Here is a 19114-nt window from a genome sequence, read left to right as displayed (position 1 = left end):
ATATCTGTATATTTAAACACCCTTGAACTTCCTGGACCCAAATGCTCCTAGGATGTACAGAGCCCCTGGATTCAGGTATCCGTGTCTCTCAGTGGCATAGAGCACAGCAGGCGGCTCCACCCGTGCTCATTGTGTGTATAATGACCCCTTTCCGGGAGGCTGGTACACTGTAGGCAATACACATTGGTTACCTTTACCGTTGATGGCATGGTTGTTATGCCGCCGGGTTGAAAGACCTGCAGGGGTGCAGACAAGCCATTCATTCTCTATGGCTTCTGCACTGGGGATCTGCCAAATCCCAGTGTCCCGCCTGTGGCCATTTCCGGACAGAGCCAAGTGTTGGCCTTTAGCCCAGAGCCCCAGAGTGAAGCCAGAGTGTGAAGCCGGGCTGCCCGGGATCCATGGGCTTCCACTGTCCCCAGTGCATCCCGGAAGCCTCAATATTCCCTTCTGGCGGGTTTCCAAACTCCAAGACAGGAGGCAGAGTTGGTCTCTGTCTTCCTGAAAACAGAGGTCGAAGTTACTTTTGGCTGGATACTGAAGGAGCAGGAGAGGCCTGGGTTTCCAGACATGTGTGGAGGCACCAGTTCCAGGGTGGGTACCAGATTTCCTCGATCAGTGTGGCCTAGCGTCTCCCCAGCTAGGCCAGTGCCCAGGAAGCAGGACTGTGGGTGGAGGGTTCTGACTGGAGGACTGCCCAGACCTCATCAAGTAGCTCAGGTCTCCTTGCAAGGCCCCCCACTTCCGCCTTGCCCTTGGGCCTGTCCTTCTGGGGATGGGCCTAGCCCAGTCCTGGGGGTCAGGTGTGGTGGGATGGAGCTGGATGGACAGAGCTGTCATCCAATCAGCAGGACATCTCTGGACTTTTGGTTCCTATGCACGGTTGCGGCCTATGCCAAAGCCACTTCCTCTTGGCGAAAGCCAAAGTCCTGGGCCCGTGGCCTGGGTTATGTGAAGGAAGAACAGGAGAGGAGCCCAGGCTGCTTTCGTCAGAACCCTGTTAGCAATATCCCACAATTCTTGGCAAGATGAGTGTGGTGTCTGGGCACGGGAGGGCCACTGAGTCAGCAGCCCTTCTATGCTTGTCTAAGACCTTGAATATGTGAAAGAGCAGGAGACAGGACAGAAAAGTGCCCTGGATTCAGGATGGTAAAACCAAGGGTTGGGCCCTCTTCTGAAGCCTCAGTTTGTCATCTGTGAAATGGGGATAATGAGCCCTTGCTCAGCTAGCTTCACGAGGCTTGACACCAAGACATGCTGTGTAAACACAGCTCCACCCTTCACCCCAGTGAGTCTGTTTTTCATGTGGAGTGGCCCCTCTGGGCACCCATCTCCTGGAATCTGCTCCAGCTCCTACAGATCTTAGAGTTCTAGCCGCCTAGATTTGCTGGTCTTCCCTGAAAAACGCTGTGTGTGGATGGCTCAGCCCTCGGCAGCAGCAGCTGCTGAGGCTCCCAATGGCAGGGAGCCCAGGAGGATGGAGCCAGGAGAGGGACAGAGAGGATGGGAATGCGCTCTGCAAGGGGTGGACTCGTGTCTGGGCTCTGCAACCAGGCCCTGGGGTGACTTAAAATAAATGTAGAAAGAACATAGGAAGAAACATGGGGAGAGAGGAGAGAGAGAGAGAAAGAGAGAGAGGAGGGAGGGAAGAAGAAAAGGAGGGAGGGAAGGAGGGAGAGGAGAGAGAAAAGGGAGTGAGGGAGAGAGGAGACGGGGGGGGGGGGAACAGACAGAAAGATGGAGGAACAGAGACAGAGAGATAGGGGTAGCATTCTTGGGAGGAAAGAGAGCAGGATGTTTGCATGATGACCAGACAATGATGATTGTCACCTACATAGAGATACTTAGGTGACAGAGAAAGGGAGAGGCAATTGATCACAAGGGAACACTTCTCTAAGCATGGAGTTAATACGGGTGTATGTGTAGGAGGAGGAGCCTTGTGCAGCAGAAAGGAGGCAGACTCACCTCACTCCTGAAATATGTCCTTGACCAGCATATGTGCATCCAACATGCTAAATAAATAAATAAATAAATAGACAAACAACATCAACACAAAGAAGTTAACAGGCTGTCAAATGGCTCTGTGGGTAAAGGCGATTGCTTCCAGTCCTAACTCCCTGAGTTCAAGCCCCAGGCCCCACATGGTGGGAAGAGAACTGGCTACCAAAGTTACCCTCTGGCCTCCAGAAGCACACTGTGGCATGAACATGCCCACAGTCGCACATAAAATAAATAAATAGATAAAGCTAACAAGCATTTTTCAAAGGAAGTTAATAATGGGGCTGAGGACACAGCTTGGATAAAATGTCTGCCTTGTGAGTGTGAGGAACTGAGCTCAGCTCTTCAGAGTCCACGGGGGAACCGGTTAGGAGCTGCAATCCCAGTGTTCAGCAGTTTCCCTCCTTCCCCTCCCCTCACTTCTCCTCTCCCCTCTCCTCCCCCCCCACTCTTCCTCCTCTTTTTCTGTTTTTGAGACAGGTTTTCTTGTAGTCCAAGCTGGCCTCGAACTCACTATCTATGCAGCCAAAACTGCTTTTGAATTCCTGGTCCTCCCACCTTCATCTGAACGAAAAGTTTAACATTGTCATTTTCCTCAATTAATTGCTTTAGAACCGGAACGGGTTTATTTGAAAGGATTCAGGCTACAGCTCTTGTTCCTTTTTAGGAGTTTCAGCTTCGTGTGTATGTCTGTGTTATGTGAGCAGAACGCTGAAGAACACCAGTCCAGTCCTCGAGTTCTGTCCTGGTGAACGGGCTTTGAGCGTCTGGCAGTGCTGCGGCATTCAGCCTGGCGGGTGCGCTTTTATTGGAAGGTCAGAAGTACAGTTATTTGGAGGCAGTGTGTGGTGACACTGGGCATGACGCAGGCATCAACAAAGGGGAGCTTGTCCCCTAGTAAAGAATTGGAGGAATCTGAGTTGGTGAGCCAGCTGCTGCAGGAATGGCTGCCTGGACCTCCCTCAATGTGCTCTGTGACTGCACAGCTCCTGGCTCGTGTGCTGAGTCCTGGTCTCAGAGATAAGCCCGCCCGTGTGAGCCCATGAGCCTCAGTCAGTCCCCGTGGGAATAATGGAGGAGTGGTAAAATATCAGCAAGGAGAGCTGGCAGAGAAGGGTAAAGGGTTTGTCCAAGGGGCGTGTCCACCAGAGGGAGGTGGCAGGACAGTTGGTGCCACAAAATCTTGAACAATTCCATTTCACAAATACCTGCGGGCACTCAGACTATTGAGGTGAAAGCTTCATGACAGCTGGGCCCTTCCTTCATCTCAGGAAACCCCTGTGACCATGTTATCATGTCGAAAATACAAATGGCAGAGTGGAGGAAGCCAGGCACAGAAGCTCAGCAGCTGTCCCTTCGACTGTCACTGTCCAGGAGAGCATCCAGAGACTTAGGGCTGAGTTGGGAGGGATGACTGTGTAACGGGTAACAGTTTCATGATAGAGTCACGGGCTGTGCTAGAACTGGGTGGTGGTGATGGATATACAGTGTTTAGACAAAGTGCCACCAGGGACCAATTACATTTTATTCGTACTTTACCACAATAAAGCATCTTTCCCTGAAAATAATTGTGTGTGTTGTGCATGAATGTATGTGAACCCACTCACCGGTGTATGTGCACACATGTATTAGCCAGAGGTCAATATCAGCTGTCTTCCTCCACCTTATTTTTCCAGGACAGGGTTTCTCACCAACTTGGAGTCCACCATTCTGGCTAGTCTGGCTGGCCCAGAAGCCCTCAGGATCTGGCCATCCCCTCCCCATTGCATGGGGTGTGGGAGCAGTTAGCAGGTGTGCTTCACCACACCCAACCTTTTATGTAGATCTGGACTCAAATCCTCATGTTTGCATGGCTCCCTGGCCTATAGACGACTGTTGGAGCCTTGTATTTCTCTTCTCTCTCCTTTTCCTCTCCTTATTCTTGTTTTTGCTCTCTTTCTATACCTGTCTCTTTCTATCTCTCTCCTGTCTCTCTTGGTTTCTGTCAGTCTCTGTCTCTGCCTCTCTGTCTCTCTGTCTCTCTCTCTCTGTCACACACACACACACACACACACACACAGTGCTAGGGGCTCAAACTCCAGGATCTGGCACATCTAGGTCAGTACTCTGCCACGGAGCTAGACCTCCAGCCCCAGATGGCTTTGCCATTACAAAGGAGAGGTAAGTGAATGTGGCAGCCGTAACCAGCTTAGCAGCTGGTCACATCACCCATGGGACAGATTGACACTCTGGGGTTGCTGGTGAGGTGTACCAAAGTCACACCCATTATATAGCATTCTTGCTAAGAAAACGGCCTGCATTGAATCGTGGGTGTGATAACAGTCTTGGCTGGCAACTTGCTGAGATCTAGAGTCCCTGGGGAGACAGACTTTGGCCACGCCTGTGGTGTTATCGTGACTAGGCTAATGATGTGGGAAGAGGCATCCACTCTGGGTGGCACCATTCCCTGGGATGTATCCTCCACTGCACAAAAAGAAGAAAGTGAGCTGAGCACAACATCCATCCCTTTCTGTGTCTTCACCGCAGATGCTGCTACCACTGTGGCTTCCCTCAGGCACCCATCCCTCAGATGCTCCTGCCTCTGGCTTCCCTGTGTGGTGGCTTACAACCTTGAACTGTGAGCCGTCATCAACTGCTTTTGTTACCTTAGCACAGCAACAGGAAAGGGAAGGAATGGAGAAGCACTGAGAATGTTGGTCAGGCTTTCTGTTTCTGTAACCAAGACTACATCCTGAAGGAGAATGGCTTCATTTGGGCTCTATCTGGCTTTGCTGATTCTAGGCCTATGGTGAGACAGAACATTGTGGCAGTAAGGATCTATGGAGGGAGAGGATCTCCCAGAGACAGGAAACAGGGAAGAGAGGCCTAAGGACTCCACACACCCTCTGAGATCTACTTCCTCCAGCTAGGCCCCGCCTCCTAAAGATTCCACATCCCAGTGCTATCATATTATGAATCCACTCAGGGATGAATCCACTCCTTTGGCCAGAGCCCTTAAAACCCAGTCACTTCCCAAATGCCTTCCAGCTGGCAGCCAAGCACTTCATACTCAGACCACAGCAACCAGCATGCAGACATCCCACAAAGAAGGCCAATGCTCGCTCTCAAATCCCGTCACTGTTGTGAAAATGAGTGAGGGGCCACTCTAGAGTGAAGAGAGTGAGGGGCAAATGGAGACTATCATCTCGGAGTAGAAAAATTACTGAGGTGTGCACGGGCTCTCTGGAGGTTATTATATGGGTGATAAATGAGATGCTGGCATTGTGTCATGGTAGATTTGGTGGTGAGCGCATGCACATGCATGCATTTGTGTATGTGAAAGTGAACTCGCATGTGCCATAGTATGCATGCTGAGGTCAGAGGACCTCAGCGGTCAGTGCTAGCTTTCCACCCTGTTTGCCATTGGGGCCCCTTGGTTGCTTTTCCGCTGTGTGAGCCAGGAGCTGGTCCCTGAGCTTCCCCAGGACTTCTCTTGTCTCTGTCTCACGTCTCCCAGGAAGAGCATAGACTGTGTTACTTGGTCCAGCTTCTGACTAGGATCTGGAGATTCGAACTCAGGTCCTCACCCTTGCCTGGCAAGCACATTTACACAGAACTAGCTCTTCAGCCCTTGTATTAAATTCTTAATTATGATTTTACACTTTGGCTATGTAAGGAAATATCTTCATTTTTCAGAAATACACAGCAAAGCATTTAGATAAAAAGAAGGTTGGGTTTAAGCAACTTTCAAGTATTTCAGAAACACTGTGTGCAGATATGCACATGTTCACTAAAAACTAAGATTTCATCGCAGCATAAATAAGGCCTAGTCTGCATTGTATTTAAACAGAGAGATTAAAAGTCAATTTTATTTCTTACAGATTTTAATAATAGAATTAAGTTGCAAATTACTGACATGAAAGGAGCCGTGTATTGATTTAGGGGTGAACTTTTCCAACTCCATTAATGTGACACGTTCACATAACATTTGGGTTTTGTCGACCAACACAATGGTCACATTTGTAAAACACTTCAGAGGTCTCATGGACTTTCCTGCATGTGACCTTTAACTCTGGAATATTCAAATCATTCCTTTGAATGCTGTTTTTCTTTCCACCTCACACGTCACCTGTATCCACTCTCCCTCTTTTGCATGAAGCAGCCTGGCTTCGACAGGTTCTCACACGCCGAGTGTCTTGCTTTCCCTTGAGCAGGTCTGTCTTTCCTGAGCGCGGCACACGGCTTTCATTTCTTCTGCAGCTGCTTCGTGTTCTATACTATTCAGATTGTCCTACTCCAGTTTATAAAAATTATCTAGAAATCTCAGGAACATCCAGAGTCTTGTCAATCATAATCTCAGTCCAAGGTGTGAGGCTTCAACATCACCTAGCTCCACTGGCCCACCCTAAATGCAAGAGATTCTGGGAGGTGAAGCCTTCCTGTGGGATCAGCGATGAAAATGAAATCACACCTGTCAGGAGCCAACACTGTTCAAATGTATATGTAAACTGAACTCAGTAGCATATACCTTTAATCCAGAGCTTGGGATGCAAAGGCAGGTGAATCTCCATGAATTCCAGGCTAGTCTGGTCTGCATAGTGAGACTCTATCTCAAAAAAAAAAAAAAAAAAAAAAAAAAAAAACCAAAATGTACATGCGTACATGTCTGTTGTGTGCTCTGTGTAGGCATGCATGCCACAGCACACATGTGGTGGTCAGGGGACAACTCTGTGGAGTAGTTCTTCCCGGGATTGAGCTCAGGTCATCAGACTAGCATGTTGATGCGGCAGGGACTTGTAGATCCATGTGTCTGGCCCCTGTTGCTCTTGAGACAGTTTCTCATGCAACTGAGCCTGGCCTTTAGCCTCTAACTCACTGTGCTGCTTCCTCCATTTCGAAGTGCTGGGATAATAGGCATATGCCTCCATTTTTATGCAGTGGTGGGGAATCGAACCCAGGCCTCATGCATGCTAAACAAGCACTCTACACGTTGAGCTACTGTCCCAGCTCTGAATGTGAGGTTTTAATCCGTCTTCACCCTCCTGTTCCACTTGGGTCCAGCAGTGCAGAGCCTCTGGGCTTCAAGGCAGGAAAACAGGAAGAACTGTTAAAAGTCGTTGATGTGAGTTTTGTCTTGTCGTTGGCAGGTGTGGATTTTCCTCTGCCATCCTCTGGCTCTTCATCCCTCTCTGGATTTTCCAGCTGCCCCTTGGCCTTCACTGCCCTGTGAACATGTTGGTGATTCTGGCCTTCATCATCGTCTTCCACATCATCTGTGCGGCGCTGCTGTTTATTTCCACCATTAACAATGTGAGTTCCTATCCTCATCAACCACCCTGAAGTCATGGGGCAGTAAAGACCACACAGCAGGGTGGAGAACGGGAGGGTGTGATTGGGATCTGTGGGTGTCCTCTCTGCTAAGGCATCTCCCCAGCCCAGGCCTCGGTGCTCTCATCCTGGGCACGCATGGAACTTTGGGAGCATCCTGTGCTCAGGTTTGGCTGGGGCTAGCCTGGGCTAGCTGATGTGGTGTGTGTGTCTTCCAGCAGCCCTGAGGGTAAGTCCCACTCCCTGTGGTTCTCAGCCTCGGGACCATTGTCATTCAGAGCTAGATAATTCTTTCTTTCTTTCTTTCTTTCTTTCTTTCTTTCTTTCTTTCTTTCTTTCTTGTTTTTTTAGTATTTATTTATTTATTATGTATACAATATTCTGTCTGTGTGTATGCCTGCAGGCCAGAAGAGGGCACCAGACCCCATTACAGATGGTTGTGAGCCACCATGTGGTTGCTGGGAATTGAACTCAGGACCTTTGGAAGAGCAGGCAATGCTCTTAACCTCTGAGCCATCTCTCCAGCACCCTAATTCCTTTTTTCTACTCAGTGTTTTTATTTTATTCTTTAAACTTATTTATTTTGTGTATTTGGATATCTGCCTACATGCCTGTCTATGAACCACCTTTGAGTGTCTGGTGCCTTAAAGAGATCAGAAAAAGGACTTTGGACCCCTGGAACTGGAGTTACAGATGGTTGCGAGCCACCATGTGGGTGCTGGGAATTGAACCTGGTTCCTCTGCAAAAGCAGCAAATGTCCTTAACCACTGAACCATCTCCCCGGCTACTATTTTGCTTTTTTTTTTTTTCTATTTTGCTTTTAAAATTAGGATACAAAATATGTTTTCTAAGGTTTTGCCTCTTTTGCTTTAGACAAGGAGTTAAAATCTTAAATATTTTTAAGGTGTTCAACAACATCCTTAGCCATCAGGATCATTAATTGCATCATTAATGCAAATTAAAGCTCCTATAAGATTCCATCTCACCCCTATCAGAGTGACTATCATCAAGAAAACAAATGACAGCATTCTCTTCAGTGGTGTAGCTGCTGGCAAGGTGCCTGTGTGCCAGCAAATAACCGTGACCCATGCTCACACAGGCACTACCAGATAAACTCAGTGGGAAAGACACAACAGCGTGATGGGACTTGCTGGAGGAAGTAGGTTCTGTGTGAGTGGAGGAGGGGAGACGGTGATGCTGGCGAAAGGGCCCCAAACACATTGTATACATGTATGAAATAGTCAAAGTATTTTTTAAAAACAAACAACAACCCACTCGAAGGTAAGGAGGTAAGGAGGGAGCATGGCAGGACGTGCGAGGCGCAAGAGAAAGGAGGCTATGGGTGTGGGCACGGTTAAGGGCGGAGCAGGAAGACGGGGAGGAGGAACAGGGAGAACAAACTTACTTTGACAGTGGCAGAGCGACACCTAATGCTGTGTGACCTGATTTTTTTAAAAAAAATAAGGTAAAATTTTACTAAAATTAGCACTGGTACTCCCCTAACCATACTACATACCCAGAAGGTGTATTCTCAAAGGCCTATATCCTACCTCAGGGCTGCTTGCACAGCCATGATCTCTGCTGCTCTATTCATGGTGGCTAATGGCATGATCATTCATGCCGAAGGCCATCTCGCACCTTGCAGTGGTCTAGGAACATCCCTGGCCTTCATCACTACGTTGTGATCCACTCATAGTTGAAGGGATGTTTTCTCCAGATGTTCGTAGCTGTCCTGCAGGAAGCAAAATCAGCCTGGATGACCAATCCAGCCACCTCCTCCGTGTCCCCTGCATCTTCTTATTAGCCAGGCACTGTGTTACTAACCAGGCTCTGTGTTACTAACTAGCCACTATGTTACTAATCAAGCACTGTGTTCCCAGCCAGGCCCTGAGTTACTTGCCCACTTATAGACTCCCCATCAAATTTCCTGAGTGGAACTTTCCAAACTCTCCACAGGCCCCTGACATGTAACTTGTTCCTTCAGGGTCCAGCTGGCAGCTGTATTAGCAAGAGAGTATTTGATAGCCCCTTGTCCCAGGCAGGAGGTGATATTTCTAATGGAGATCTGGTCTTGTCCCATGCCTGGCTTCATCTGGTCATTTCAAACCAAAGAGACTGTTAAGAGAAAGAAAACTGCTCAGAAGGCCAACCAGTTGGGCATCTATAGGAGTGTGTGTGTGTGTGTTTGTGTTGAGTATATCTATATGATATGTATGTGTGTGTTTATGTGTGGTATATGTGTATCTATCTGGTAGGTGTATGTGTGGTGTGTGTATCTGTCTGGTATGTGTGATGTATGTCTACTATGGTGTATCTCTGTCTGGTGTGTGTGTGTGTGTGTGTGTGTGTGTGTTTGTGCATGCTGTGCGTCTGTCTGTTGTGTAAGCAGTGTGTATGTGAGCTTTAGATCGGCTGATATGAGCAGAGTGGTCCAACAGCAGTGTTCACACTGGAGAGGTCAAGAGCCCCAGAGCTGCTAAGTCCCCAAGGCTGGATGCCTCAGCAGCCCCAGGCTGGCACTGAAGTGTGGAGAAATGGAGAGCAGGTCATCAGCCCGTGATGGACAGCCAAAGACACTGCATTCCCATGGCAGTGGAGGATGGTGGTAGTGACAGACAGCATCACTCATGAAGAAAAGCACCTTCACGCACACACCACACCAGACAGACACATCCACGAACTGCACAGCCCTTCCTCCAATGTCCTCCCATCCAGGCCCCCAGCTCATTGGTTAGATAGCACCCCCCTCCCATGCGGGGGCATCTATTTTCTCCCATTACTCTCCCATGTCAGCTCTCTTGGGAAATCCCTCACAGACACCCAGAGGTGTGTTTAGCCTCTAGTCATCCCTTAGTCTAACCAAGTGGACAGCCACATTCCTGAATCCCGAGAGCTGATGTGCACTGTGCACATGGCCCCCAGTGCTGTCTGCATGTTTACCTCCTGGTTAATCACAGCAGTGGTACCATTAAGTCTCACATTCGTCACTCCAGTGATCTCCTTGGCAGGATTCAGCCCTCTTGTGTGCATCATCTTGGGCTATCTGGGAGGCAGGGGCTTGCCTCTGATAGCTCCCAGATGGACTGAACCTTCAGTCAGTTCTGGCCCTTGCCAGAATGTACTCTGTAGTAAGAGGGAGAGCGAGGACTTGACCCATCCCAGAGGCTTCTTGTTAGGCTCTGCCGGAGGATGTGGACACAGCCTCCTCGAGGGTCTTGCCAAGCTGCTGAGTGGCCCAGGCTGCGGTCACATAGATGTGTTGGTTTGAAGTGTTCCGAGCCTCCAAGGAAAGGGCCTACAGTGTGAAAAAAATGAACTGAAGGTTCTTCGTGTGTGTGTGTGTGTGTGTGTACAAGTGCGCGCGCGCGTGTGCACGTATGTTCCTACAGCTAGTCCTTTAGGATCCCAGAGATTTCCCAGGCTTAGTGAAAGGGTTAGATGGGCACGGAAGAGGGGGTACGGGGGGGAGCGCTGGAATGCGCTCCCACTCCCAGGTGTTTATATTAGCATGGCACTAGGATGATGGACAGAGGTGTGCCAGCCAGTGAGTCAGCCTGTGCTTGGTATGTACTTGAAATTGTGCTTGCCCTTGAGGCTGGATGTGAAGTGGGAACACGGGGTGTTTGTGGGCCCAGTGGGTGGGAAGGAGGCACCCAGCTTTTGAGGGACAGAAAGTAAGAGGTGGACCGTCAAAGGTAAGGGGCAGGAACAGAAGTACAAGGGGAAATAAAGGCACTGGGCCAAGGCGGAGTCTCCTCTGCTCATCACAGGATGCCCCCTTTCATTTTATTTTAATTGGTTTATTGTTTGAATGTTAAAAAATTTAAGCATTTCTATTTTTCATTCCTTGCTTCGGGGGGGGGCGGGGCACATGTGTAGAGGTCAGAGGACAACTTTCTGGAGCTGATTCTTTCCTTCCACCATGTGGATCCTGGGAATAAATCAGGTCACCGGGCTCAGAAGCAAGAGCCTTTCTTCATCCCCGAGCCATCTTGCCAGGCCTTGGATGCTTTTCTGAACTGATTTTTAGGGTTAATGTACAGAGTAATGGGTTTTCTCATGGCATCTTCATACAGGTGTGATGTCATCCTTTGTTCTCATTGGCTCCCTTCCCCTCCCGCCCTTCCTTGGCTCCCCTCCTCCAGCTAGTTCCTTCTTCCCCAATGAGCCCCTTCAGCTGTCTGATCATTTGAATTCCATTACCTTCTATTTCCCTCCTTTTTAAAGTCTTCTCCCGGGCTCTGACCCCAGTCCTAGTCCTGTGACCTATAAGCACACACATAATACACACACATACACAGTCGTGAATCTGGTTCTTCATCTAAGAGAAACCGTGAGTGTCAGTCTCCCTGAGCCTGGTGTGTTTACCCATTTTCCTGCAAATGTCATGATTTTATTTCAGTTCCATTTTGTACATGTGCCACATTTTCAGCCTCCAGACGTCCAGCCTGGTTCCTTTCCCTTGCTACTGTAGCAGGCTATGCCTTGGCGTTATCCTTTCTTTTACACATTGCCCCTGCCATTCTGGTAGAACTGGTCTCCATTTACTCTGATGGCTGCTAACTCATCATGAGAACATGGGCCACCTCAGGTCCTTCTGAGGACTTGCAGCCTGGCATCCCAAGGGACTTGGTACAGACCCAGAACTGACCTGAGGCCTCTTGACTAGGAGTGTGCATTTGAATGAAGTCTCCAGGAGACTCGCTGTGCTCTGCCCTCTGAGAAGGGCCCTCAGTTACTCCTCAGGCCAGCAGCACTGGGCATCTGCATCTTAACCAGCAGCTCCCGTTGCCTTTGCAGGCCTGGTGGGTTGGAGAAGACTTCTCAGCGGACATCTGGAGAGTGTGCATCAACAATACAAACTGCACAGAGATCAATGACCTGAGTGGCAGCGATGAGTTCACAGGTGAGTAGAGCTTTGGTGCCCCCCTAACAAACCCAGGCAGGCCCAGGCAGGCCCAGGCAGGCCCACCTCAGCAGACCTAGGGCGCTGCTCTTGCCCTCCGTCCCTGAATGTCATGCTGACATGAGCCCTGGGAAGAGTTCGCTGCGGTGGGAACCAGGGTCTGTCAGGACAGTCTGTGTGCCCAGAGACAGTGGTTTTGGGCCTCTGTTGTTTGTGTTCCTTGCTCTCCATGTGGGATTATTTCCATGTTATTGCAGGGATCTGTGTCCTGCCAGCTAAACTCAGCCCAAGGCCTTTTTAGTGTGGCCCAGGAGCTAAGGATGGTTCTGACATCTTAAGAGTTGTGAAAGGAACAAAATCCCCCCCCCCCCCGCAAAAAAAAGATAAAAAAAGAAGAAGAAATGCGACCAGAAGCTTGAATTATGTATTGCCTGACTCTTTGCTGACTAAAAAGAAAATCATGCCAGCTCAGACTTTTTCCACACGTAAATTTATTTCCATATGTTAATTCATTCTGGTCCTACCATCGGTGGTAAACTGGTGTCATATGAAAGCAGGAGAAAATGCTAGACTAAAAGCCAGGGACCCTCGGTGAAGTCTGACCACACTGGCTGCATCAAAGGGCATGGCACACACGTGGACATCAAAGGACAATCCGTGGGAGTCAGTTCTCTCTGCCTTCCATAACTCAGGTTGTCTAGCAAGGCGGCGGACGCTGTAACACACTGAGCTCTCTCCAGCCCGTCCATCCCCATTTTCTTTGTGTTAAGACAGAAACATAAGTGCCTGACATGCAGTTGTAGCTGTGCCTCTGAATCTGCAGGACTGGCTCTGAGACGCCCTCTGCCCCTCCCCAAGGATCCCAAAGGATGTAACATGGCACAAATTTACATGGAACCTATGCATGCCCGCCTCTATGCTTTGGTTTCTAGATGACTTATGACATTGGATACAATCGCTGTATGTCATTTCATCTGTGTGGATCCGGTCTGGTACATGACAAATTCAAATTTTGTTTTCTGGAACTTTCTGGGCTCTCCCCCAATCCACATACCTCAAAAATGGTTGTGGAGTCCAGAAATGCAGAAGGTTTTGCATATGGAGGGCTCTTAGCAGGTGCTATGAGGCGCTAACCCTGTGCATGAGCCAGGTCCTGAGGCCTCCAGGAATGCAGAAGCCACAGCAAGGCAACACCACACACACACACACACACACACACACACACACACACTGAGTTTCTGCTCTCCGTGCCTTGCTGAGCTTCGCCTGTACTGACAGCTAGCTGCCAGTGGCACACTTTGCAATCCAATGCCAAGAAAGCCTATTCTAAAAGTATAGAGTCATTTTCCTCACAAAACCAGTTTCTACATTTGCCTCATCACCAGGCATGAATCACCTGGGACACTTGCTAAAAATACAGATTCTAGGCACCCACCCCAGAGTAACAGCAGCTCAAACAAGCTGTTCTTGGTGGCTCCATGGAAAATTTAATAAGTGATGTTCAGAGCCACAGGGTCACAGCCTTGGCCCACTTTGAAATTCCCCAGGAGGCTCTAGAAGCCCCCAGATGAGTGTTTTCAGTGTCCGGTGTTCCTGTTCTTTTTGTCCGGTGAAGTTTGGTAATTGATTTTAGAACAGAGTTGTCATTAGCAAATATGGGGATATACACTTCTTAAGGGCTCCTGGGCTCAATGAGTTTTGACAATTTTATATACTCCTTCCTAGCAAGCCACCATTGAAAACTAACTAGGAAACATTCTTAACACCCCACAAGGTCCTTTCTACCCAGGCAGCCCTGCCACACACATTCCACAGCTTCCTTGCACCTGATTTTGGCCCTGAGGAGTGGAGTCAGGCAATGCGTTTGTGCTGGAGAGTATGTTTGTCCCCCAGAAAAAATAAGGAACCTGAGCCAGGCGTCCTCTGCTGGCCCCTGATGTGCATGCAGCTGGGATGCATTAAATTCCACTGCTGTAAACTTCTCCTCGGGCCTCAGTGAGCGGCGCTCCCTCCAGCCAGCCTCGGGTAAGCAAGGAAGCTGCCCTTTGAGCTCCGGGGCTGTACTTCTGTTCCTGAGCCAAACAGGTCAAGTTCGACCCAGAGCAGGAAGTCAGAGTAATGAGTTCTGGCTCCATCTTCTGGCCAAGTTGGTGTTTTGGTCAAGTGCCTGGCTGGACACTAGAGGGAGCTGGGTGCAAGATTCCACAGCAGCGGGAGCGTTCCGCTGGCCAGGTGTATCCAATCTGCAGCCTGTAGCACACAGCTAGGGTTGAGGGGGTCCAATCAATGCTGTAAATTTCCTTAAGACGTGAGCTTTCCCTTGGCTGTGCGGATCTCAATGTGGTTTATAGACGGCAATATTGTGTTGCCATGTCCAAAGGTTGGGCAGACATGCCTGACTGTAAGCAGTCCTGGGACCCCTCTGTGATGCCTCGGTCCTCAGATATGCCTTCGCCTTCTGCCCACAGATTACTCCATCATGCAGGCCGTGCAGGCCACCATGATCCTCTCCACCATTCTCTGCAGCCTCTCCTTCCTCATCTTCCTGCTCCAGCTCTTCCGCCTCAAGCAGGGAGAGAGGTTCATCCTGACCGCCATCATCCAGCTCATGTCGTGTAAGTGGAACTGGAAGCAGTCGCTACTGCCTGCAGCAGAGAACCGAATCTTTAAACCATATGTTATTCCAGTAGCTGGCAGTCTTGGGAGCCGGAGCAAAGCGGGCCTTCTGGTTCTTTCCCCAGGCTCCTTCTTGCGGGGTAGTTCCTGTTTCCAAGACTCCTCCTCCCACTTCATCAGCTCTCCTGCAGGCACCAAGGCCAGCAAGTCTTGCGTTTCTTCTCAGTAGGCAATTTGGATGAGATCTAGAGTTAAGGTTAACTCAGAACAAGCAGACCATTAGCAGCAGGTACATGCAGATTCCATCCTGCAGAAAGGAGCACACACGTGCTCTTCTTATGTAACTTATGCTGTGCCTGCATTGCGCCTCCATCAAAATGACTGGAGGAGAGAAGTTGGGGAACACCCAGAAGGGAGAAGTGAGCCACACACTTACTATGGAGGAGTTTGGATTTAGTTGGGGGGAAGGGGAGGTGTCCCTGAAGCATGAAGCAGGAGCGTGGGTTTTCTGAGCACGACAACCACAATCTACAGTGTGTTGTCTGGGTACACAGCGGAAGGAGCAGTGTGCCGGGTAGAAGCCTCAGATGAAGAGCCCGGAACTGTGAGGGCTAGAATGTGCAGGCTCAGACCAGACGGGCTCTCGGAGGCTGGGGAAGGAACTTGAGGTCTGACTCTTAAGCTGGTGGGAGTACATTACCAAGTGTTAGGCTAGTTCCAAGTTACACCGTGGTCTGCAATATATCTGACCCCTGGCTTGGTTCCTGACAGGTTTATGCGCCATGATCGGGGCTTCCATTTATACAGACCGGCGCCAAGACCTCCACCAACAGAACTACAAAGTCTATTACCTGGCGCAGGAAGGCAGCTATGGCTACTCCTTCATTCTAGCCTGGGTATCCTTCTCCTTCACTTTCATCAGCGGCCTCATGTACATGATCCTGAGGAAGCGCAAGTAGGCTTCGGAAGCCCAGCCTCTCTCCCCACAGTATGGCATACACATTCACATAACCATTTTGTATATAATCATTTTTGTGGTTTTTCTAGCAAACATATTGTTTCCTTTAAAAGCTTTTATAAAAAAAGAAGAGAGAAAGAGGAGTTTCTGCCTTCTTGGAGTCTGAGACCAGACCACAAAGGCTGGCATTCAGAATGCAAGCCCACCGAGAGTCTCAGCAAGACCCAGCAAGATCCAGCAATGTGGAATCGGCAGGATGCTTCTCCCCGGTGGACCTGGGGTGGGGTGTGGCCAAAGGTGGAAAAAGCCTGTTTTCAGGCACAGGCTCTCTGTAGGTTTCTGCCTTGCCCCTCTCCCCCGGCCCTTTTCCCCTGCCCACACCTCTCTGGCAGCCACAGGTGGGGTGATGAGGGGCCCAAGTGAGGGAGTACATATCCTCAGATATTAACCCCTAGTTCATGTAAGCAGATGGCAAAGAGTAGCCCTGGTTTCGGTCTGTCCGGGATCCAGAGCCCCAGTCCCCCTGCGGTGAGTTAGGTCATTATGCAGACTTCCTGACAGTCGCCTGTCTGCCTTAAGGATAGTGACCCTTAACCGAGGGGTCATGTTGAGTCTCCGTAGGTAATTCCTTAGGGCATCTGTTACATGCAGAGTCTCAGATCCACTTCGAAGACCCTCAGAATCCATCAAAGGGGCGAACCTGTATGTCTGAATTTCCGATGCTCTCCCTGCGATATGCTTAGATGCACTGAAACTGGGGGGGGTCAGAGTCCTAGAGCCAGGGGAGCAGAATCGCCCTGTAAATGTTAGCAGCCTCATCACTCTAAGATGGCCCCGCTGCCAGCCACATCTTGGCCCCCACTGGCTCCTGTTGCTTCTCTCACAGCTGCTTATATCTGGACCGCTTGTGCCTTACTCCCAGGCCATAAGCCTCCACCCGCGAGGTGGGCTGGGCAGCCTCCTCCCTGCCCTGTCCTTCCTGCCGTTCTTTCTAAAGTGGGTGCTCCCATTGGCCCCCGTTTCTGGAGACTCATATCCATCTTCCATCCGTTCATCTACCCATCATTCAACATGAATGGGTTTTGCCACATGTCAGGTGCAAAGGTTACCTTTCAAACCATTCCTGGTGAGACTCGGGCCAGTGAAGAACACGCCAGAACCACTCAGAAAAACTGCCACCTGTGAAGGAGCAGCAGCGACGTCACCAGTCAAAACCTCCCAGGGCGAGAGGAAACCCACTCTCGGCGTGCCTGCACTGCTCCAAGCAGAGTTCCACTCAGCTTCAACAGGTGCCATTCATTGGGGTTTCCCCAGAGGGTACTTTAGTAGAGGATCCCACATGTCCCACACTGAGACAGCAGAAAAGGATTCCCAGAGCCATGGCTCTCAAGATGGGCACCGGAGGAGGAGAACCCAGCTGTAAGTAAGAATCCAGTCAGTAAGAATGTCCTGTTAAATGTGGCCATGAGAAGATCATACCACCAGAGATCCAAGGACTCTAAGATGGCAACCTTCTCCCTTTGGTTCCCTTCACCATTGTTAGCATCAAGTTGGAGAGGTGACTTTGGGGCGGGGTGTGTAGATTTGCGTTGTTTAGACACGTTTACATGTGGGCTTCTGTGAGGGGCCATTTATCAGTAGCTTAGTTCCAGTGGAGCTGGGGTTGTTGGGGCTGAGTGGCTTCAGAGCCACCATGGACACCTCCTCAGTACAAGACTGGCTTCCCTCCCTCCGGCTCTCCTATCCTTCTTTCCGTCCTTCCCTTGGGGAGAGTGCCAAGGTGGCATGGGGCAGAGATAGGGCAAGTGACCACCCTTTGCCTTGATGGAGAACTTCCCCCGGCTCACTGAGGCCTGTCTAAAGTGTCCTCTACACCTTCCCCTTGGGGACTTTTCTGTAATAATGTTCTGGTAGTCACGATAGAAACAAACAGACCAAACCACAGGCATGAAACATGAATTTCCACCTCAGAAAGCCCAGGCCTGCAGAAGCAAACCGTCTGATGCGATGGGAATAGGATGGGGGTTGTCTTGGCTGCTTGCCACTCTGGCCAGCATTCGGTGCCCACATCTCCCTGTGACATGAGAGGTGCCCTCTCCCGCTCTGTGCCCTGCATTGGAGTGCTAAAAAGAGAAAAAGGTGCGAGGGAGAACAGATCCACCCTCCTCCTATGTAGGATCAGCTCTAAATTGGTGCTTATCACTAGTTACCAAAGAACAATGACAAAGTCAGCCGGGATATCCAAGAAGCATGTATTAGGACCAAACCCATCACTGTATTTAAAGGAACTTTAGTTTGCGCATCTTACAACATTTTTATAAAGTACTGTAATTCATGGGTGGGGCATGTGACAGAGACAGACTAACCCATGTTTGTCATTTGCATTAAAATTATTTTGGGTCTCTGTTTAAAGAATTCAGATAATGTTTGTGTGTTGTGTGTTCATGGTCCTGGATGTAGAAGAAGATGTCTCGTGCTCCCTTCTACCCTCTGCCAAGGGCTGTGGGCCTGTGTGCACCCAGGCAAACAGCCTGACATTCTAGAATGTTTCCTGTGAGCTGAAGCTGGATGTGAACCCACTCTGCCCAGATGTAGACTCATACACACAGCCACCCCTCCTCCCCCAGAGCTCTATCGGCAAGCCCACCCAAGCAGGGCTTGTCGCTTACCACACAGCAAGGCAGAATTTTGTCTCCCAAAAGCAGAGGTGGCAGGGAAGTTCCTTGGAAGCTGAGAGCTTAGTGTTGAATCCTGTTTGGGGACAGTGTGATTTCAGGCAGTAAGATAGTTCAGGGTGGTCTTACTCTGTTTGCTGTAACCCATAACTGTACATGAAGAACTGTACAACCAAATTCTCCAAAGCTACCTTCTCTATGAAGGTAGAGCCTAGGTCAAATTCTGGAGTGGCGGGGAGCCGTGGGAGGTCCCACCGACACAGTGATGTGAGCCCTGCCTGGTTATATAAGCCTGCATTCCAGTACTCAGGAAGTCGTGTCAAGTTCAGGACCTTCCCGGAAACTCGGTGAGACCCTCTGTAAAAGCAAAAGTCAGTAGAGGCCTGTAGCTGGGAGGTGAGGTCTTGCCTAGCATACAGGGCACTGGTTCAGGCCTTAGTACTGGGAGATGGGGAGTAGTTTATAAATTTTATGGCAAGCAACCAGTGACTGATGGCTCATCACAGTATAAATTCCATCCATTTCCATCATGAGGTTGGTATAGTGGCTGCTCACACAGATGTTGGTGGTTGGGTGGAGCACTCTCGGGATGATGGAGCATTCTCTGGTGGTGGATGTGGATGATGGAGCACTCTCTGGTGGTGGATGTGGAT

General features: G+C 49.8%; 1 protein-coding gene across 2 annotated transcripts in view; it reads left to right on the top strand.

Moving 5' to 3' along the window:
- The window catches only part of Emp2 (epithelial membrane protein 2), a 42929-nt gene extending 24724 nt beyond the window's left edge, over window positions 1-18205 (top strand). The window contains exons 2-6 of one of the 2 annotated variants that reach the window (XM_038326749.1): window positions 2666-2813; window positions 7125-7287; window positions 12107-12212; window positions 14681-14827; window positions 15600-18205. In XM_038326749.1, coding sequence (XP_038182677.1) covers window positions 7210-7287; window positions 12107-12212; window positions 14681-14827; window positions 15600-15787 — 519 coding nt within the window. In that variant the 5' untranslated portion in view covers window positions 2666-2813; window positions 7125-7209 and the 3' untranslated portion in view covers window positions 15788-18205. The remainder of the gene's footprint in view (window positions 1-2665; window positions 2814-7124; window positions 7288-12106; window positions 12213-14680; window positions 14828-15599) is intronic. The other variant, XM_038326748.1, reaches the window with a different exon arrangement.
- The last annotated feature ends 909 nt before the right edge of the window (window positions 18206-19114 follow it).

Source organism: Arvicola amphibius, chromosome 4 (genome assembly GCF_903992535.2).
Source record: "Arvicola amphibius chromosome 4, mArvAmp1.2, whole genome shotgun sequence".
NCBI classification, from domain to species: Eukaryota; Metazoa; Chordata; class Mammalia; order Rodentia; family Cricetidae; genus Arvicola; species Arvicola amphibius.
This window is presented reverse-complemented; position numbering and strand designations above follow the sequence as displayed.